Below are 23,255 nucleotides of genomic sequence, written 5' to 3'. Positions count from 1 at the left end.
ATGAGAAGACAAAGGAATATGTTCCAAAAAAGAGAACAGGACAAATCCTCAGAAAAAGAAGTAAATGAAACAGAGATAAACAATCCACCAGATAAAGACTACAAACTAATAGTCGTAAGGATGCTCACTGATCTTGAGAGAAGAATGGATAAACACAGTGAGAATTTCAAAAAAGAATTGGAAAATATAAAAAAGAACCAATCAGAATTGAAGAATACAATAATGGAAATGAAAAATTCACTAGAGGGACTCAGAGTAGATGATACAGAAGAACAGATAAGCAAGCTGGATGAAAGAGTAGAGGAAATTGCCCAAGCTGAACAGAAAAAAAAGAATGAGAACAGTCTAAGGGACCTCTGGGACAACACCAAGCACACTAACATCTGTATTATAGGTGTCAGAGACAAAGAGGCAGAGAATCTATTTGAAGAAATAATAGCTGAAAACTTTCCTAACCTAAAAAAGGAAACAGACATCCAGGTACAGGAAGCACAGAGACGACCAAACAAGATGAACCCAAAGAAGCCCACACCAAGATATATTATAATTAAAATGTCAAGAGTTAAAGATAAAGAGAGAATACTAAAAACTGCAAGAGAAGGGCAACAAGTTACATACAAAGGAAACCCCATAAGGCTGTCAGCTGACTTCTCAGCAGAAACCATACAGGCTATAATAGAGTGGCACAATACATTTAAAGTGCTGAAAGTAAAAACTTACTGCCAAGAATACTGTACCCAGCAAGGTTCTCATTCAGAATGGAAGGAGAGATAAAGAGTTTCCCAGACAACCAAAAACTAAAGGAGTTTAACACCAAGAAACCAGCCTTACAAGAAACGTTAAAGGGACTTATTTAAGTGGAACCACAAATAGGAATAAGAAAATTATCCAAAAAAAATCACTTGTAAAGGCAAATATAAAGTAAAGATAGCAGATCAACAACCTATGAAGCTAATATGAAGGTCAAAAGACAAAAGTAGCAGAATTATCTACTTCCATGATAAAAGGTTAAAGGATACACACACATACACAAAAGAAGTTAAATATGAGATCAAAAACATAAAATGTTGGGGGAGGGGAGTAAAACTGTAAAGCTTTTAGTAAAAAGTCAAACTTAAGAGACCATCAATTAATACAGATTACTATTTACATAGGTTATTATATATGAACCTCATGGTAATCACAAACCATAAACCTATAAGAAATACAAAAAAAAATTAAGAGAAAGGAACCCAAACATAATACTAAAGGAAGCCATCAAATCGCAAGAGACAAAGAAAGAAACAGAGAGGAAGGACTAAAACAACCAGAAAAAAGTAATAAAATGGCAATAAGTACATATTTATAAACAGCTACTTTAAATGTCAATGGGCTAAATGCTCCAATCAAAATACATAGGGTGGCTGATTGGATAAAAAAACAAGACCCATATATATGCTGCATGCAAGAGACACACTCCAGACCTACAGACACTCACAAACTGAAAGTGAAGGAATGGAAAAAGATATTCCATGCAAATGGCAATGAAAAGAAAGCTGAGGTAGCAATACTTATATCAGACAAAATATACTTAAAAACTTTAACAAGAGACAAAGAAGGGCACTACATAATGATAAAGGGAACAATCCAACAAGAGGACATAACACTTGTAAATATCTATGCACCCAACATAGAAGCACCTAAATATATGAAGTAATTATTGACAGACATAAAAGGAGAAATAGTAATACAATAATAGCAGGGGACTTCAACACTCCACTTACACCAATGAATAGATCATCCAAACACAAGATCAACAAGGAATCACTGGCCTTAAATGACACATTAGACCAGATGGACTTAGTAGATACATACAGAACATTCCATCCAAAAACCACGACACATTATTTTCAAACGCACATGGAACATTCTCCAGGATAGATCACATATTAGGCCACAAAACAAGTATCAACAAATTAAGAAGACTGAAATAATACCAAGCATCTTTTCTAACCACAATGGTACGAAACTAGAAATCAATTACAAGAAGAAAATCAGAAAAGCCAAATATATGTGGAGATTAAATGAAATGCTACTGAACAACTATTGGGTCAATGAAGAAATCAAAAGAGAAATAAAAAAATACTTGGAGACAAATTAAAATGAAAATATGACATGCCAAAATTTATGGGACACAGCAAAAGCAGTACTAAGAGGGAAGTTTATAGCAATATCGGCCTACCTCAACAAACAAGAAAAATGTCAAATAAATAATCTAACCGTGTACCTAAAGGAACCAGAAAAAGAAGAACAAATGAAGCCCAAAATTAGTAGAAGGAAGGAAATAATGAAAATCAGAGCAGAAATAAATAAAATAGAAACCAAAAAATAGAAAAAATCAATCAAACTAAGAGGTGGTTCTTTGAAAAAATAAACAAAATTGACAAACCTTTAGCTAGACTCACCAAGAAAAAAACAGAGAAGGCTCAAATAAGTAAAATCAGAAACTAAAGGGAGAAATTACAACAGACACCTCAGAAATAGAAAAGATTACAAGAGAATATTACGAAAAGCTATATATCAAAAAAATGGATAATCTAGAAGAAATGGACCAATTCTTAGAATCATACAACCTTCCAAAACTAAATCAAGAAGAAATAGACAACCTGAATAGACCAATCACCAGTAAGGAGATCAATCAAAACAGTAATCAAAAACTTCCCAAAAAATAAAAGTCCAGGAGCAGATGGCTTCTCTGGTGAATTCTACCAAACATTCAAAGACGACTTAATACCATCCTTCTCAAACTCTTTTAAAAAATTGGAAGGAAGGGAAGCTTCCTAACTCATTCTACACAGCCAACATTACCCTGATACTAAAACCAGACAAGTATAACACAAAAAATTTAAATTATAGGCCAATATCACTGATGGAGATTGATACAAAAGTCCTCAACAAAATACTAGCAAATTGAATACAATAATACATTTAAAAGATCCCACACCATGATCAAGTGGTATTCATTCCAGGGATACAGGGATGGTTCAACATCCGCCAATCCACGTGATACACCACATTAACAAAATGAAGGATAAAAATCACAAGATCTCAAAAGATGCAGAGAAAGCATTTGACAAGATACAGCATCCACTTATGATAAAAACTCTGAATAAAATGGGTAAAGACGGAAAGTATCTCAACATAATAAAGGCTATATAAAACAAACCCACAGCTAATATCATACTCAAGGGAGAAAAACTGAAAGCTATCCCTTTAAGAAGAGGAACCAGACAAGAATGCCCACTTTCACCACTCTTATTTAATACAATATTGGAAGTTCTAGCCAGAGAAATAAGGCAAGAAAAAGAAAGAAAAGGGATCTAAATTGGAAAGCAAGAAGTAAAACTGTCACTACTTGCAGATGACATGATTTTATATATAAAAAACCCTAAAGAATCCACCAAAAGACTATTAGAAATAATAAGTGAATACAGTAAAGTTGCAGGATACAAAATCAACATACAAAAATCAGTTGCATTTCCACACACTAATAATGACATAGCAGAAAAAAGAATTAAGAATATAATCCCACTTACAATTGCAACAAAAAGAATAAAATACCTAGAAACAAATTTAACCAAAGAGGTGAAAGATCTGTACACTGGAAAGCATAAAACACTGTTGAAAGAAATTGAAGAAGACACAAAGCAATGGAAAGATATTCTATGCTCTTGGATTGGAAGAATTAACATAGTTAACACGTCCATACTTCCTAAAACAATCTACAGATTCAATGCAATCCCTATCAAAGTTCCAACAACATTTTTCACAGAAATAGAACAAAGAATCCTAAAATTTATCAGAACAACAAAAGACCCAGAGTAGCCTAAGGAATCCTGAGAAAAAAGAACAAAGCTGGAGGTATCACACTCTCTGATTTCAAAGTATACTACAAAGCCATAGTAACCAAAACAGCACGGTACTGGCACAAAAACAGACACACAGATCAATGGAACAGAATTGAGAGCCCAGAAATAAACCCACAGCTATTGTGAACAATGCTGCCATGAACATAGGGATGCATATATACTTACACATTCATATTTTCATGTTGTCATGGTTTTTAAAAACCTACAAGACCAGAGGCTTTCACTAGGAAATTCTAACAAACATTTAAAGAAGAAATAATACCATTTCTCACAACCACTTCAAGAAAATAGAAGAGAAGAAAACATTTTCCAACTCATTCTATAAGGCCAGAATTATCTTGATACCAAAACGGGGCAAAAACATTAAGAAAAGAAAACTTAGACAATATTTTTCATGAAGAAGGAGATAGACACAAAAATTCTTAAAAATTTTACGCAATGAAATCCAACTATTCATAAAAAAAGATAATACATAAGACCAAGTGGGCTTTAGCTTGAGAATACAAGAATTGTTCAACATTCAAAATCAATCGATGTAAGTCAACATATTAACAGACTAAGGAAGAAAAACCATATGATCTTCTCAAATAGATGCAGAAAAAGCAGTTGACAAACTTCCACATCCATTCTTACCAAATGCCCAGCAAGCTAGGAATAGAAGGCAATGCCTCAACCTGATAAACAAAAACTGCAAAAACCCCACAGGTAACATCACACTTAATGAAAAGACTAAATGTTTCACCCTAAGACTGGGAGGAAGGCCAGTACAATCTTTTGTTACATTATTTCCTAAGTATTTCACATTTTTTATGCTAGTGTACGTAATATTTTTTATTGTAAATAGTATTGTTTTAAGTTAATTGCTAGTATTTAGAAAAACAATTGTTTTTTGTATATTTTACCTTGCATCCTATAAAATTGCTAGATTCACTTATTAGTTCCAGTAGCTTCTACATACATTCCAATTCACAGCTCAGGGTCTATGGGTCTTCCAGGTATTGGGTATAGGGGAAACTCTCACTGAAGAACTAGCAAAATTCTCACAGACCACATGAGGAAATAAATTACCATGAGGATGAATCTGCAAATAAAGAGAGTTTTACTTCTTCCTTTTCAATTTGTCTGCCTTTTATTTCTTTTTCTCACCATATTGCATGGTACAATATAACAAGAAAATCGAGGAAGAACTTATTCGTAGAAATTGACAAGCTGATTCTAAAACATATGAAAATACAAATGACCTCGATTACCCAAAACAGTGTTGAAAAAGAACAAAGTGTGAGGACTTATACTACCTGGTTACAACACTTATATATATCTACAGTAATCAAGGCAGTGTGGTACTGGTGTAAAGACAGACGTATAGATCAATGAAAGAGAACACAGACACCTGAAATAATCCCATACGTATATGGTCAATTAATTTCCAATAAATGTGCCAAGGCAATTCAATGGGGAAAGGATAATTTTTTTCAACAAATGGAGATAAAACAATTAGATGTCCATGTGCAAAAAATGAACGTTGACCCTTAGCTCACAACATATACAAAAGTATAAAATGGATCATAGACCTAAATGTAATATGTAAAACTTTAAAACTTCTAGAAAAAAACATGGGTGGAAATACCTGTGACTTTGGGTTAGGCAAATATTTATTGGAGTAGAACACAGGAGGCACAAAGTACCAAATAAAAAAACAAAAAATTAAATTTATCCAAATTAAAAACTTTTGCTCTTCAAAACACACTGTTTGGAAAATGAAAAGGCAAGCCCACAGACTACAAGAAAATATTTACAAAACAATATCGTACAAAGAAATCATATACCAAATACATAAAGAACCCTCATAACACAATAAAAGACAAATACAATTTTAAAATGGGCAAAAGATTTGAACACACGCTTCACCAGAGAAGATGTATAGATGGCAAATAAACACATGAGAATATGTTCAACATCCTCAGTCATTAGGAAAATGCAAATTAAAACCACAATGAGGTACCTCCTCATATCCACCAGAACGGCTAAAATAAAAATAAACTGATATTATCAAGTGTTTTAGAAGATGTAAAGCAACTGGAAATCTCATACATCACTGGTAAGAATACAAAATGGTACAGCCACTTTGGAAAACATTTTGGCAAATTTTATAGAGTTAAGTGTACACACACCTACCATATGACCCAGCAAGGCACTCCTAGGCATTTACCAAAGAGAAATAAAAACATATGTCCAAACAAAAACTTATACATGAGCATTCATAGCAGCTTTATTCATAATAGTCACACAAACTTGAAGCAATCTCAGGTCCACCAACTGGTGAATGGATAAACAAATAGTGGTATATCCATACAATAGAATATTCCTCCACAGGAGCCGGCCCCATGGCCGAGTGGTTAAGTTCACGTGCTCTGCTTGGCGGCCCAGGGTTTCACCAGTTCGGATCCTGGGCGTGGACATGGCACCACTCATCAAACCATGCTGAGGTGGCGTCCCACATACCACAACCAAAGGACACACAACTATGTACCAGAGGGCTTTGGGGAGAAAAAGGAAAAATAAAATCTGTAAAAAAAATAAATAAAAAAGATTGCCGCATTGAGGATCCCCATGAAGCTTGTGGCCCTGAATGTAACAGGAGGCCACTCAGCTCAGTGAGTGGTTTTCTGCAGCCTTGTTCAGCTGCCTTCAGACACGCAGAGTCTGCAGAGTTGGATTTCACCAGGGCGTGGTTTTGCTAAGTGGGTCTGATGCAGTGGGAAGATGCACATGAGCTGAGGGGGTGTCCCGTGAGATGTGTAGTGACTGACCATGCCATGTAAGCTGGGGAAAGAAGGAAGCAAATCATGAGGAAGGCCAGAGACACTGAAGAGGAAGTGGGATTGAGGGACTGTGAATTCTGGAAGAGTCAAAGGTGGCTGGGGGGGAGCTCTGCAAGGAGTGAACTAGACACACAGGAGGAGGGGATCAGAGAGTGGGGTTCTTGATGATGAGATTCCTCACAACACTGCTCACATTAGCAAACACTGGGCAAGAGCCGAAGTTATTGTGCATGGATTCAAAGGACGATTCTGAAGCCACTAGAAGTCACGTTGGCATTCTATTTCTTTATGGACACGGAAGTGTTCAGGATATTTTAAGTGAAAAAAACTAGGTTACAAAACAACTTACAAAATTAAGTTCCAAAATTTACAAAGATCCTCTTTTTAAATTAGTTTTTTATTGTGGTAAGAATACTTAACACGAGATCTACTCTCTTAACGTTTTAAGGGCATAGTTCAGTATTATTAACGACAGGCACAGTGTTGCACAGCTGGTCAGTAGGACTTCTTCATCTTGCATAACTGAGACTTTATGCCTGTGGAGCAGCAACTCCCCAGTCCCCAACTCCAGCTCCCAGGACCACCATTCTACTCTGTTTCTGTGATTTGGACTAGATCCCTCATGTAAGTGGAAATGTGCAGCATTTATCCTTCTGTGACTGGCTTATTTTACTTTGCATTATATCCTGTGGGTTCATTGTCCCCTTATTCACAATAGCTGAGATATGGAAACAAACTAAATGTCCACCAACAAAGAGACAAAGAAAACTCGGTATATACACACAATAGAATATCACTAAGCCCCCCCCCAAAAGAAGGAAATCTTGCCATATTTAACAATATGCACTAAGTGTTGTAGCCGCCCCTGACACAGGAAGGGTTAATAAGCACTGGAAAAGGCTTGCCAACAAACTGTGACCCAGAGGTGAGAAAGCCGGTTAGGCAATGACGGGTAAGACCTCCAGGGGGAGGCAACCAAAGCCAGGCACAGTCGCCTGGGGGCACAGATGGAGGCACGATATCGATATCGGGAGCAGGAGGGGCTCTTGCCTGGAGGCCTTGCATGCTCCGAGATAAAAATATACGAGCACAGCAATAACATGATAATATCAAAACAGAGGCCGAGGGAGGGCTCCTTGAGAAATCACTAAGAATTCTTGGCATTTGCTAATTACTTCATCCAGAACACCTGTGTATGTTTAACAGATGTAAGCTACGTATATATTGAAATGCTGGTTATAATAAACTCAGAGTGGCCATCAGCCCTCTCTGCATCTATCCTGATGTGTACACTGGATTGCGACACCGACAAGTGTTTATTAATACTCAGGTCTAAACACTCTCAAAACATTGAATTTCAAGTAAAATGAATTACTACTTACATTATTAGGAAGCTTTGTGAAAGAAGCATTAAATTCTTTGTGCTGAAAATGTGACAGTGCTTGTCAACTTGGTAAAAATTTTTTTTAATTGTAGTAACGTTAGATTATAACATTATATAACTTTCAGATGTACATCGTAATAGATTTTGAATTCTGTATAGATTACATCATGTTCACCACCCAAAGACTAATTACAATCCAAAAGATCATTTTTTATGGTAAAAACATAAACATTTTAGTGCACAGAAGTCTTAAACATGGTAGTGTCTGGATGGTTCAATTACAGGTGCTTTTTACTTTCTGTTTGATAATATTCTTATACTTTATTGTTATATTCTTACAGCTTTATTGAGGTATAATTTACATGCAATAAAATTCACCATTCATAAGTTTTGACAAATGCATACACTTTTGTAACCACACCATATTCGTAATATAGAAAATTTCTTCACCTCCAAAATTTTGTGTGGGCCCCTGTGCAGATGGTCCCATCACCCACTCCCCACCTCTCTAGACACTAGTGATCTACCTTCCATGCCTATAGTCTCATCTTTTCTAAAATTTCATATAGATGGAATCATATAGTGTCGACGCAAATAGTCCATAACCGATCTGTAAATCAAAATTGGGGCGAGTTTATTATGCGCCAGATCTGAGGACTAGCCTAGGCCGGGGCCTTCCTTCCTCAAGGAAGGAAGGGCACCAAAGAAGTAGGGTGCACAGAGTGGTTACATAGCATCTTGGAAAAAAGAGCATACATCACATATGATAGGAATGGCACTTTTACAATAGTCATGAGATTACCTAGCTGGCACAGCACAGCTATTCGCACAGCGGGTAGTAGGTCTGCTGTCTCAATGGACACAGCAGGGTGGGCGCAGCAATCAATTTAGCCTAGGGAGAGATGCTTATCCTTAAGGAAATGCCAATGTGGGGCAACTTGAATCTTTATCTTAAGGCCATTTGTTCTTGTCTTTGGGCCAGAGCAAGTACTTAAAGCAGATGTACAATGCATGCTCACTGGCCACGTCAGTCCCTTTTGGAAAAACAAGGTCAGGCTGAATTAGTTTTATACCAAATGGCTTCCTTATATACTCCAGTATATCCTATTGCTTGCCATTTGTTTATCTATTGATGTTGTCTTTTGTGACTGGCTTTTTTCACTTAACATAATCTTTAGAGATCATCATTATTCTTGCACATATCAGTGCTTTGTTCCTTTATATGTGGAGGAATATTCTAAAGAGTTTTTTTTTTTTCCTCTTTCTCCCCAAAGCCCCCCGGTACACAGTTGTGTAGTTTTAGTTGTGGGTCCTTCTAGGTGTGGCATGTGGGACACCGCCTCAGCATGGCTTGATGAGTGGTGCCATGGCCGCACCCAGGATCTGAACTGGTGAAACCCTGAGCCGCCAAGCAGAGCACGTGAATTTAACCACTCAGCCACGGGGCCGGCCCCTCATGGCAATCTTTCTGTATTTCCCTAGTCCGTTCTCTCCTACTCTCCTAGCCCAGTGCCTCTCAAACTATCTGCTGCAAAGGGCCAGATGTTTTTATTTCCAATCCACAATAGACCAATACTTTTGTGAAATACAATAAAAACGTTACAGCAATGTCAACTGCTGCAGAAGTTTCTAAATGCTTATTCTCCATATTTGTGCTCATCTCCTTGCAGGTCAGTAACCAAGAGCTCATAAACTGGCCACTCCGTGCACCACAATCCCAGATGACTCTTTCATACCTTCTCCTCTCTCCTCAAACTGCCAGTGCCTCCCACTCCTCTTCTCTCTCAGTTGATAACCTTGTTTCCTCTTTCACAGGGAAGGAATGAACATGATCAGAAGGGTCCAACCTTCCATGTACTACACCTTGTTTCCCTTTACGACAGATGAACTGGCCACATTCCCATCCAAGGCCAATCTTCTATTTATGTACCGGGTCCCAGCCCCCTCATCCATTCAAGAACACTGTTCCATCAATTCTTTCTCTTGCATCAAAGACTTTTCCCTCTCTACTGAGTCACTCCCATCAGTCTAAATGCTATTATTTCTCCCAGCTTAAAAAAAAATAAATCTCTCTTGATCCCACTTCGCCTCTCACCTCTTTACTCCACTTTACTTCCATGCAATCTTTCACACTTTCTCCAGGTCCTCTTCTCCTCTCCTTAACCTACTCCAATCAGGCTTGCCCCACCATTCTATGAAACTTTCTCAAGGTCAAAGACATCCACTTTGTAAAATCTGACAGCCAACTGTGAGTCTTTAAAGCAGACTCTTTGTGATGGTCTGCATCACATTCCCTGGGCCTGAAAGTTCCATGCTCACTAACAACATTCCTTGTTAAGCACCTACCTCACCTCCCTCTGCTTTTCTGCCTCAAGGCTTTCTCCCACAGGAGCCTGCAAAGCTCAGAAGTAGAGATGAGTTAACACTCCTGAGAAAACCCTCAATCAATGGAGGACCAGATAAATCTCCCAGCTTCCCATCATTTGAACAGACAATTCTTTCCTCTGCCACAGTCTCACCTCCACCACAATCTCACCTCCCCCATTCTCCTTGCCTCTTCCTTGGATCACCTCCAAATAAATACCTGTACTGAAAACCTGTCCACAGGCTCTGCTTTTAAAGGAACCCACACGAAGGGAATCCTTATCTAACGTATCAATCACATTTGACATGGTTGATCATTCTTTCTCCCTTGAAACCAATTTTTACTTGGCTTTTAGGAAATTAAGAATCCGAGAATCCTCTCCCGTTCTTCCTCCAACTCACTGATTGCTCCTTCTCAGTCTCTGCTAGTTCCTCAGCCACTTCTTTTCCATGCCTATGCTTACTCCTTCAGTGATGTGAGCCAGTACATGAGGCTTTAAATATCACCCAGAAGCAGACAACTCTCAAATTTCTATGTAGAGATCTGATCTTTCCCCTGAACTCCGAACTCAGAAATCCAACTGCCTATTCAATATCCCTACTAGGATGTTTAATAGATGTCTCAGACTGGATGTTTCCAAAACGAGACTCCTGAGCCCCCACTTACCCTCACCTGCCCAAACCTACTTCTTCCACTGAGTTCATGGCAACTCCTTCCTTGCAGTGGCTCAGGCCAAAATCCTTAGAATGATCCTTGGTATCTCTCTTTCTCTCATACCCCATATTCAGTCTATCAGAGAATCCTGACAATTCTATCCTCAAAAAAGTATGTATGTCCTATTGGAGACGTGTGTTTGTGTGTGTGTCTATCTCCAAAATCTGACGAGTTCTCACCATCTCCACTGCTAACCCCCTGAATCAGGCTACCGTCATCTTTGGCCTATATTCTACTCAACTGGTGTCACCCTTCACCCACCTTTAGTCACTTCTCAAAAAAAGCAGCCATAGGGGCTGGCTCGCTGGTGGAGTGGTTAAGTGGGCACACTCTGCTTCAGAACCCCAGGGTTTGCCAGTTTGGATCCCAGGCGCAGACCTACACACTGCTTATCAAGCCATGCTGTGGCAGGCATCACACAGATAAAATTGAGGAAGATGAGCACAGATGTTAGCTCAGGGCCAATCTTCCTCAGCAAAAAGAGAAGGACTGGTGGCGGATGTTATTAGCTCAGGGCTAATCTTCCTCAAAAAAAAAAAAAAAGCAGCCAGAGCAATACTGTTAAAATGTATGTTAGATCACTTTACTTTTGTTATCAAAATCCTTCATAGCTTCAATCCTCACTCAAAGTAAAATCCAGAGTCCTCACACTGTGTCTCAGGTCTCCGCCCTCTGGCCTCCATCACTCACCCCCCTCCTCCTACTCGCCCCTTCCCTCACTCTGCTCCGGATGCATGGCCTCCTTACCATTCTCCAACCGCCCAAGCATGTTCAGGGCTCCTCCTTTTCACAGTCCTTCGAGGATTTCCGGGAACAACACTTGAGTGGGAAGACGTAAGAGTCACGTGTTAATTTGATATGATAGTTCTGAAAGTCCTTTTTTCAACTGTGTCAGTTTTAGATTTATTCAAACCACTCAGATTTATTGCAAAAAGACTGTTGGATGCTGCTCCAAAAACACGAAAAAGTAGAAAAATCTTGCCTGAATATTATCATTGGTAAATAAATAACACAATTACCACTCTACTCTCATGGTAAACTATTTTGCATAATAGTTTTTAATAGCTTAATAATCATCCTACTATATACATCTGTAGTTTCATTCAAAATTATAGTTTAATTAATCTACCAAAAGGCATAAGATAAGCTTGCTCCTTTGACTCTGCTTAGGAAATTAACTCGGCTTCAGAGAGCACTGGCTAGAGTCTGGCTATGCAAACATGCCCTCCACCTGTGTCGCTGCTTGACTAAAAGGGCTCTGTTTTTGATTTGGAGTTAACGAATTACAAAAAGAGAAAAGCTTTCTGGACACCAGGCTAACAATCAATAAATTTATCTGGGTCCTTTCAGAAGGAAAAGAATATTTATTCAACAAAACATTCGTAGTTCATATAACCTTGCCTCCTCTGTTTCCTATAAAAGCAAATGTGATGAGAGAAAAATCCAAGAAAGAGTCTTTAACTTAAGAACCAAGGGCCTAGAATTCCCACCACTATGAGACAAAAAAAAGTAAGCTCCCGAAGTCCTTTATACATACAAGGGAGGTGGGAGTGGGGGGGTATTTGCTGCATAGGTCATGGCTATGCAAGTGAGAAAAAAAAAACAATCGTTTTTATAAATTTTACATAAATGCCTAAGGGACTCATTTGTTCTCTATGCTTGAGTTTCCCCATTTGCAAAATGTAGGCTTCTCACTGTGGATTAAAACCTGACCCTGAATACAGCAACAGAGAGAAAGACAGCCAGCCCATAAAGGACCTAGCGACTCAAGGGTCCAAAATTATTTCAGTTCTTCTACCTTTAAAGCTTTGTTTGTTTGGGACAAGTAAAGAACAACAAACATCAAACTCCACACTTTAAATCATCAGTAATTCAAGAGGCAATAAAATTCTGTGTTTATAGTATCAACTTGACTCAAAAAAAAAAAAGTGGGGGGAGGATGTTAACTAACTCTCTTTCAAATAAAAAAAAAAGTCTCGCGTCTCCAAATAATCCTTTAGAGGAACTGTCATTTTCATAACAGCCAGTTCAGCCCCTTAACCCTGCCACAGAATCAAAAAGAAGACATAATGTTGGCCTCAAGAATAATCAGAAGAACATTCAGATTCACTAATTATCACCAACACACACAAGGGCAAACAGAAGGACTAGCAGCATCTCTCATTTAAACCAAAGCAAGAGATTTTTGTCAAATGCGTCAGATGTAGAGGACACCAAAGGGATAAATATAAGAGAATCTCTTTCTTCAAAGTATTTACAATCTAGTTACTGGGTAGACATAACGAAATTAGAAAAAAAATTTCATTTTAAAGATAATCATTTAAAATTAAAGACTTTCAAATCAACCAGACTCAGCTATTCCAAAAGACTTTTAAGTAAAAACTGCTAATCTGGGAATTCCCCATTGCTTCTGATTGTATGTTATTGAATGCCAAAGCAATAACACAGGACAAAGTAATTCCTTTTTCCTATAACCAAACTGAGTTCGCTGGGGAGCTGCCAAGCATTCTCTGTGACATGAAACAAAAGCCTAGGATGAAGCTGTATGTCCCAACACAATGACTGCTAAGAGTAGATGCTCTGTGATTTTTTTTTTTTTCTTTTTGAGGAGGATTAGCCCTGAGCTAACATCTGCTGCCAATGCTCCCCCCCCCTTTTTTTCTTTGCTGAGGAAGATTGGCCCTCAGCTAACATCTATGCCCATCTTCCTCTACTTTATATGTGGCATACTTGCCACAGCATGGCTTAATGACCAGCGCATAGGTCCACCCCTGGGACCCGAACTGGTGAAAGCTGGGCCGCCAAAGGGGAGCACATGAACTTAACTGCTACCCTATGGGGCCAGCCCCTCTGATATTTTTTTTAACTTGAATTACATATGGCTTCCTCCAAAAGGATCCTGGATAGTCCTGGAAGGCCAAATTGCTATCTCCAGATAAGCCTAGGAGATCTTTGGTTACTTCCTATACTGGCTATCATTCAGCCTAGGGAGATCCCAGAGGATTTCTACCCCATTTCAGTAGATTCTCAAGTCACTTTGGTCCCTAGTCCCCAAAACGGTTCCAAATGACAGAGGACCACAGGGCTAACCTAATCCCACTGCCTTCCTCTCACTAAGGTGACTATTCTATTAATTATCTATTTTTCACATCTTCAATTTCTCCTCCTCCATTGGCTTTTCCTCCCAAACCTATAAATATACTCAAATCTTTCTGTCTCAAGTCTTTTTTGGAACACTAAGTGGGCTTCTCATCTCCTAACCTTCTACAAATTTCGTGACCCAACAGCCTGTATTCACTGGCTCTACCTCTTTATCTCCCTTTATGCCTTAACTACTCTGATCCAGCTGCTTCTGCTCCCTTTATACCACTCAGCTAAAACTAACTCACAAGCCACCAGCCAATCTGTCACGGCCGTTTTGAAGAGCTTTGCTCACTCCTTACCCTGTTGGATCTCTCAGCTTTGTGACATTAAAATTGCCCACCTTTGCCTTCTATGAGTACACTCTCCCTGGGCTGCACTCCTAATCCTGGCTACTCTTTCCTGGTCTCCTTTGTGATGTTCTAGCTACCTGTCTACTCACAAACATTTGTCCCCCTTAAGCTTTGGCCTTACCTCTTTTTGTTGTTCTACCCGCTCTCCCTGAGTGAACTTACTCACCTCTGTGGCTTTATTCAGTGAGGTCTTCCAAATCTAAAACCATCAAGCTTTAGACTCATATTTCCAATAACCTATTGTAGGAGAAGGAAATGTTTCCCTTCTTCCCTTCTAGAGTCTTTGGCTGGATTAATAATTATATTGACATAAAACACATTAACAGCAGAAAATCAAATTTAATTTTGTAAGAACAGGAGCTCATAGAAAGATGAGACTCAAAGAAGTGACCAAACCAGGCAGCTTCTATACCTTTTAGACAAAGAAGCAGTAAATTTGTGAAGAATTAACAAGACAAAAGGGGTTTGGGCATGGGGTAAAGTAACAAGATTTGTTTAGACAGACTTCTCAGCCCTGAATGCCCTATCTCTGGTGATAAGGATGGTACAGGGAGAATGTCTTTCACAGGGGAGATTTATTTTCTGCTTTCAGGGTGACAAAGGAAGGTCAGAGTGTCCTTCTTGCACTGGCTGTTTCTTAAGTAACTTTAATTCCAAACAATTAATATGCCAAAATGGCCTATTTTGGGGTGGCCTGACCTGAAGCCTATCACTACTTTGCTTCTCTATCCAGAAGTCCCACATGCATCTTAAATGTGCCCCCAAACAACTCATTATCTTGACCTCCAAATGTGCATCTTCTCTTACCTCCTGTTTCAATGAGATTTTCATACAAGCAGCTGTCTAATCTTGAAAACTCTATAATTTTTTATTTCTCCTTCATCCCTATATCTAATCTGAGATCTATAAGCCTTGGATTCTACCTCCAAATTGTCTCCTCCATCCACATGTTCCCCATGCATCGCCTGAACTCAGCCCCTGAACACCTCTTGTTTGGCTGGTCCAACACTTGCTAACTCCTCCCTCCCTCCTCCTTTCCTTCTCCCCATTCTACCCCACTCCCCTCTTCCATCTATGCTCCATGATGCTCCCTTCCAGGTTAACGACAGTTTCTTGAACAGAGAGAAAGAGGTAGAAGTACATTGAGCCCTGAGGGAATGGCACATTTTCCTACATAAGCCCATGGGAATCTAATGCAACAGCAAACGGACTGTGACTTGCTGACCCAAAAGATAAATGAAAATTTTCTTAGTATAGTAAATGAAGTCCTGGGATTGTTAGTAAGTTAGGCTGAGACTCATGCCAGGCTGAGCGTCAGGGCCTGCGGAGGGAAGCTGCTGCTTCCTGTCACAATGCTAACACTCCTCTGAGTTGTTTTTCAGATGAGACCACCGTTGAGGAACCCGTTTAAACCCACCTGAGCTGCCCAGCTCACCTTCTGGGTGACTGAGAGTGAGCCCTGCTCATAATAATCTCATTATAATGCTAAAATCGCTGTCCTGAGGCATTTCTGTCTGCCCTTCCTTCCAACATGCACGCTGTTAGACAATAAACCCCAATTTCCCACTTCTCCTTTAACTGAATATTCATGAACTGTTCTTTGATTTAACAATAAAAGGACGCTTCAAACCTCTGTTTGGAGAGACACTGCCTGGGGAATCCTTCCAGGGTTCTCCTTACTGGCTGCAAGTAATAAACCTTGTTTCACCCTCTGGGGCAAACCCATTGCATTCAGTTACTGGATTAGGCTCCAGTCCAGCTCACTCGTGCTCACTCCCCCAAAGAATTCCTACCTGCGCACCACACCGAGCCACAAAGCACGCCCCCATCAACTCTGCACTTTCCACTTTCGGGACTCCAGACTTGCACTCATGCAGTTCCCACCGCCTCGAATGCGCTGTGCCTCACTTCTTTCCCACCAGGCAGATGCTTTCTCGAACTTCCAGGCCCGGTTCAAATGCCGTCTCCTGTGGATAACTCTTCCTGCCCCATCAAGTGGAATTATTTTTACTTCCTTCAGCCCTTCCACATAACTCAGAATGGACTTCTCTCCCAGTGCTTAGTACCCGTTTCCATTATGTAACTGTGACTGTGAGGTCATCTTCATATGGAGAGAATACAGTACAGTGCTTAGTCTATAGTAGAAACTCAAGAAACAAATACCTGTTCAACTGTTAGGGCTGACCCAGTAAAGAGAAGACTTTGCCTCAGGCCTGTTGCCTATACCAAACACAATGGAGCAGGATGAGTCACTGAGATGTTAATTTATGCTTTCTTCCTGCTGCTATTGCTGCTATCAGCATTTTCTTTCTCCCTCCCAAGAAGGCAGACAACTGTATGTTTGGAGTTCTGGACTCCTTGGCCAGAATCACACAAGATTTTTAACGGTTTGTGTATGGCAGAGTTATAAATGGAAGTTGCAAGGTATCCACAAAAGTTCCCATCCAGACCTTGGTTTGTGGAAGAGAGCCTGTGCCAAAAGGGAAGGGGCATGGCTATCCTCAAGACCGGGAAAGGAAGGAGTTTGAGGGATTGTACTCTGTCAGAAACGCAGACCCCATTCCCACCGGGCCTGGATGGGGAGGGGAGCTACTCCAGAAAGCCCACAGTGGATGAGCACTGTGCATTGCCTCCCAGAGCGCTCAGTGGTGCAAGCAGCTGGGAGGGTCATCTGACTCTGCCTACATGCTGTTCCCTTCTTCAGCTGCAGCATAGCAGGCTGTAACTGTCATGACGGAGCCATTGGTGGACGGCACACTGGGCCCCACCCTAAATCTGTGATACCGCATTAGCCTGGGATTCTTGTACGATCCCACGGAGTGGGTAAAGTTGCCTCAGTAATGACTGAGATTGAATTTTCCCTCCAGCCACGCAACTCATTCAATGTGATTTAGAGAAATAAAGCAATGTGACCTAAAATAATACTGTGATCTAAAATTAATATCTACTGCCCAATGCTCATTAAAATCCCTGAGAAAATTAGAAAATCAAAAGATCCTTCAGAGCATCCCTGAAAGAGCTTTGGGACATAACATTGGCCCATTCTTACTTTGAACATATGTTATCTAATATGCCAAGCTGCTATTACACAGGCAATGAAATTTCTTGCACATTTATATCCGTTTAAAACTATTGGAAAGTCTTCTCCTGGTATGTGCTGTGACATGTGTCTCCACATCACATTGGTTCGCAAAGCCAAAGGCAGAAACATTCCAGCGTAACCAATTTCAGCTTAGCAGGACACTAGGACCTAGGAAGGAAGCTTACAACTAGGAAGGAAGCTGACATCTGGGAAGTACAGTTCTCAAGTGTGGCCACAAGGTGGCAGAGTGACTCTGCACACCAGAAGTGCATTGTCCACACAGAACAGTTCTGAAACCTGGAGTCTGAGAGAATCCAGCAGACAGTTGACATAGGATAGTTGGGAAGTCTGTTCCTTGAGGACTTCTCTGCTGAGGAATTGATCCCCATATTATTAACATCCCTGTTTTATAGGGACAGGCTGTCCAAGAGCCTTAGTGAGGGCTGAACAGCTTTCAGATATTGAGCCCTCAGTTCAAGGACCAGCCTCCCACGCTCAGTGGAGGATCGATACCTGTGACGAGGCCTGGGCCCAGTCGCCAGTGCAAAGTTAACACTGAACAGAGGTCTGATTTGGAACCCTCTCAATCTTAAGGCCCAGAAAGAGCCTTCAAAGAGAAAGAAAGGAAAGACAAGCTCAGTGTCAAACATTTCATCACAGGCAGGCCCACTGCCTCAGGAATGGGAGGTGGCCTTCAATTCTCATGACCCCACTGTCTTCAAACCACCTCCCCCGCTCCCAGTCAGCATGGTTAGCACCCTGCTGCAGGGCAGACCGGGAAATCTACAGACAGCAGCCAGAAAATTGCCAGAATTCAGGAGAGAAAATAAACACCTAATTGGATATTAATTTGAAGCTACAAGAAAATTTATTCAAAGAAATTCAGAAAATCCTAATGAAAGAAATAAGGTGAGACATAAATAAATGGAGCCTATGTTACCTATGACTGAGTGGCTAACAAGCTTATTTCCTGGCACCATCACAGAATTCTGTTAGTGGCCATGTGCTCTATGGTTAAATCCCCTTTTTCCTAAAGTAGTTGAGTGGGTTCTATCATCTGCAATGAAAACCCTCGTTATTACAGAAGACAAGGAAACAAATGGAATTGCTTCTCTATAGAAAAAAGATAATTGGTGCGAGGAAGAGAGGATGAGAGGATGAGGAGAGGATGGAGAATGGCTGAAGGATTTTAGAATGGGCATATCTAACATTCAATTTTAAGCCGTTTGTGTTACTAAAATATAAACTTCTTCCATTGCTCTAAACCATCAATCAGCAGTCTTCTATATATTCGAATGTCTTTCAAGTGAATGGATTGTACATGTTTGTGTAAATTAATAAAAATGGTTTCAGTTCCTCATCTGGGTCAGTGCCATGGACACAAGAGCAGCTATCAACAGTAAAACTACAGTGATTAAGAGACCCTTAAAAGCCGGAACAAAGAGCTGGAAGAGACTATGATCAATCAAGCTCCAGGAATTGGATGTCTATGGTTTCTATGAAGACGGATATGGGAGTAAAGAACTTGAGCTGACCTCTGAGTTACACAAGGACAAGCTGCTTCTAGGCTATCAGTCCTCAAACTTGGCGTGTGCGTCAGGATCCCCTGGAGGGGGGATTAAAGCAGAGTGCTGACTTTCTCAAATAGTAGGTCTGGGGAAGATGATAATTTATGTTTCTAGCAAGTTCCAGGTGATGCTAATACTGCTGGTCCAGTGACCACACTTTGTAAACCACTGTTCTTCACCCAAAAAAGTAGGTCTTACTAACCTGGGGCATATGATCCTTTGAGAGAGATACGACATATGTCTGTGAGCCAGGGAGAGAAATTTTTATTAGATTATCTAGAGTTTGAAATTTATTTTTGTAGAAAAGTTGTCAGATTTTGTTATCAATGCACTGCTGCTGAAGTACAAATTATCACAATCTTTCTGAAGGGAAATTTGGCAACATGAAAATATCAAATGACTATATCCGTTGACTCAGCAGTTCCACACCTAAAAGTAAATAAGACAGTGTAAAAAAGATAAATTCAATTATATTCGTGGCAGTATTTCTCTAATTATTTTTTTAAAAAACACTAACTGTCCATGAAAAGGTGACTGATAAGTCATAAAAGAATAACCTTCATGAGACAACATTCACAATGTACTATTTAGGGAAAAGGCAGGTCAGTGTGCCCTGTGTTACTGTACTACTTAGCGCTACACAAAGTACCAGGGTATTAACTGATTTTTAAGATCTGTGAAGATTATAAATCAACACACTGCCTCCTTCATTGAAAATCTTTTGTCATAGCAAATAATCTTAATCTCAATATCTTCATCTGCTAAATGGGGATAAAAATCAGGATTTATAAAAGGTAGGGTTCTACAAGGCCTTAATGAAACTGGAACAAGTGCTTTGAAAACAGAAAGACAATATCAAACCCACGCCTAGTTTTATGGAGGTGCTAGGCTATATGCCATCATATATTATTAACACAGCAAACATCATACAGCTTTTTCAGATTAGATAATTTCAATAATGTAATGAGTTTAATAAACAATTTCAAAAGAGAAAAAGCAGGGCACCAAGTAGTATGTAAATGACAATACAACTGGATGTGTGGATGGCTGATCTACATCACATGTGAATTCAGAACTCTGGCCATGTGCCATAGAGAGCTGATATGGATGTGCCCATGCCACTACAAGCACATGGAAATTCTGGATAAAATATAACCAGTGAACTAAATGTAATTACATAGGTGAGCTCCAAAAGACAAATATTCCCCAGATTCCGAAATCAAAAAAAATCAAAGCGAGAGCCTCAGCATTCACCGGGGCTTTAGTCTCAGATTTAGGGGCGATGGGCCCACAAAGAAGAAGAGGCGCTAAAGCGCCATCCACAACTCTCTGCCAGAGGGAAAGCCGGCGCCTTAAAGAACACTCTCGCAAGTGAAAAATAAGACCATACGAAGCCCACTCACTAGCCCAGAGAAGGAGCAAAGACAGTGCTGAGTGCCCTGGACCTTGAGGTAAAAAAAAAAATCGCCCATGAGAAACAGAAATCCTAAACTTACACAAGGTGAGGGGGTCAAAATTTTTTCTCCACGCGTGGTTTAAGAACCCCAGATGAATGGTTAATATAAAAAGTGATTCAGGACCATTAAAATCCCCAGGGATCCAGTAAACACAACATAAAAATCTCCGTCCTTAGGGACTGTTTCACAGCTCAGGGCTTATTGGAAATTCTCACTGAAGATGAACTAGCAAAATGAAATGTCACAGACCACGTGAGGAAATGAATCATCACAAAGGAGAATCAGCAGTCATCAAAATTGACACTTCAAGAAGTGGGAACAATAGAGGAATCTAATAGACTAGAAAACAATGTTTTAAAATAATTTAGAAACTATATTGAAGGAATAAGGTACTACAGAAAAAAGACAGACTTTTTTTTTTAGTAACCAAAAAAGAATTTTATAAATGAAAACTATTGTCACTGGAATGAAAAACACTAGATAGGTTAAATACAGGTAGACCTGATTTGAAAAAGAACTGCTGAAGTGGAGAATAACTCTGAAGAAATTTGGGAGAGGGAGAGAAAGAAAGAAATATGAATATGACTGAATGAGTGGACATGAAACACAGAAAGAAAAACTTCAATATATGTCAGTCTAAAAAGGTTTCAGCAGGAATGAAGACAGGGACTGGGGGAGAGGTAATACTCAGAGAGATAATGACTAAGAACTGTCCCAAATTAGAGAGGTGAGAATTAAGATTGAAATGTCTTCGACAAGATAAATAAAAACAAATCACCCAAATAAACAAAATACTTACATACAAAATCTAACAAAATATGTACCAGTTCCATGTGAGGAAAACTACAAAACTCTGATGAACAAAATCAAGGAACTAAATAAATGGAGAGCGATTCCATGGTCATGGATAAGACTCAATACTGTCAAGATGGCAAGTCTTCCCAGCTTGATCTATAGACTCAATGGAATACCAATGAAAATTTCAGCAAGTCATTTTGTGGATATTGACAAACTGACTCTAAAGTTTGTATGGAGAGGCAAAGACCCAGAACAGCCAACACAATACTGAAGGAGGAGAACAAAATTGGAGGACTGACACTACTGGACTTCAAGACTTACCATAAAGCTACAGTAATCAAGAAAGCGCAGCACTGGTGAAAGAATAGACAAAGAGATCAATGGAACAGAATAGAGAGCCCAGAAATAGACCCCCATAGAGTCAAATGATTTTTGACAAAAGAAGAAAGGCAATACAATAGGGCAAAGATAGTCTCTGTTCAACAAATGGTGCTGGAACAACTGGACATCCATAGGCAAAAAAAAAAAAAAAATGAATCTAGACAGACCTTATACCCTTCACAAAAATTAACTCAAAATGGATCATACACCTAAAAGTAAAACGCAAAACTATAAAACTTCTAGAAGATAACATAGGGGAAAACTTGGATGACTGGGTATGGTCATGCCTTTTTAGATACAACGTCAAAGACATGATCTGTGAAAGAGCCGATAATCTGAACATTGAAATTAAAAATGTCTGCTCTGTGAAAGACAAGTGCAAGAGAATGAGAAGACAAGCCACAGACTAGGAGAAAATATTTGCAAGAAACACATTTAATAAAGGACTACTATCCAAAACATACGAAGAACTCTTAAAACTGAACAATAAGAAAACAAACCACCTGATTAAAGATGGACAAAAGACCTTAACAGATACCTCATCAAAGAAGATAATCAGATAGCAAATAAACATATGAAAAGAGGCTCCACAACAGATGTTATCAGGGAAATGCAAAGTAAAACAGTGAGATACCACTACACATCTATTAGAAGAGCCAAAATGGAACACTGACAACATGAATTACTGGCAAAGATGTGGAGCAGCAGGAACTCTCACACATTGCTGGTGGGAATGTAAAATGGTACAGCCACTCTGGAAGACAGTTTGGCCGTTTCTTACAAAACTAAACATACTCCTACCATACAATCCAGCAATTGCACTCCTTGATATTTACTCAAATGAGTTTAAAACTTATGTCCATACAAAGCCTGCACACAAATGTTTACAGCAGCTTCATTCATAATTGCCAAAACTTGGAAGCAACCAACTGTCCTTCAGTAGGTCAATGGATAAATAAATTGTGATACATCTAGACAATGGAATGTTATTCAGCGCTAAAAAGAAATGAGCTATCAAGCTATGAAAAGACAGGGAGGAAACTTAAATGCATATTACTAAGTGAATGAAGCCAATCTGAAAAGAATACTGTACGATTCCGACTATATGACATTCTGGGGAGGGCAAAACTATGGAGACAGTAAAAAGACCACAGGTTGCTGGGGTGGAGGGAGATAAACAGGCAGAGCACAGAGAATTTGGGGGACATTAGATGCTCTGTATGATATAATGATGGATATATGTCGTTATAAATTTCTCCAAACCCAAAGAAAGCACAACACC

At 39.5% G+C, this 23,255-nt stretch overlaps 1 protein-coding gene across 4 annotated transcripts in view; it reads right to left on the bottom strand.

The window, feature by feature from the left end:
• The window catches only part of SYT16 (synaptotagmin 16), a 260,034-nt gene that overhangs the window by 220,633 nt on the left and 16,146 nt on the right, over positions 1-23,255 (bottom strand). For 2 of the 4 annotated variants that reach the window (XM_070513729.1, XM_070513731.1), the window contains exon 2: positions 11,941-12,012. The exons of the other annotated variants lie outside the window; for them this stretch is intronic. In XM_070513729.1, the coding sequence (XP_070369830.1) occupies positions 11,941-11,962 (22 nt within the window). In that variant the 5' untranslated portion in view covers positions 11,963-12,012. The remainder of the gene's footprint in view (positions 1-11,940; positions 12,013-23,255) is intronic. 4 annotated transcript variants of the gene reach the window in all.

The sequence above is a fragment of the Equus asinus genome, chromosome 7 (genome assembly GCF_041296235.1).
Source record: "Equus asinus isolate D_3611 breed Donkey chromosome 7, EquAss-T2T_v2, whole genome shotgun sequence".
Lineage (NCBI taxonomy): Eukaryota > Metazoa > Chordata > Mammalia > Perissodactyla > Equidae > Equus > Equus asinus.
This window is presented reverse-complemented; position numbering and strand designations above follow the sequence as displayed.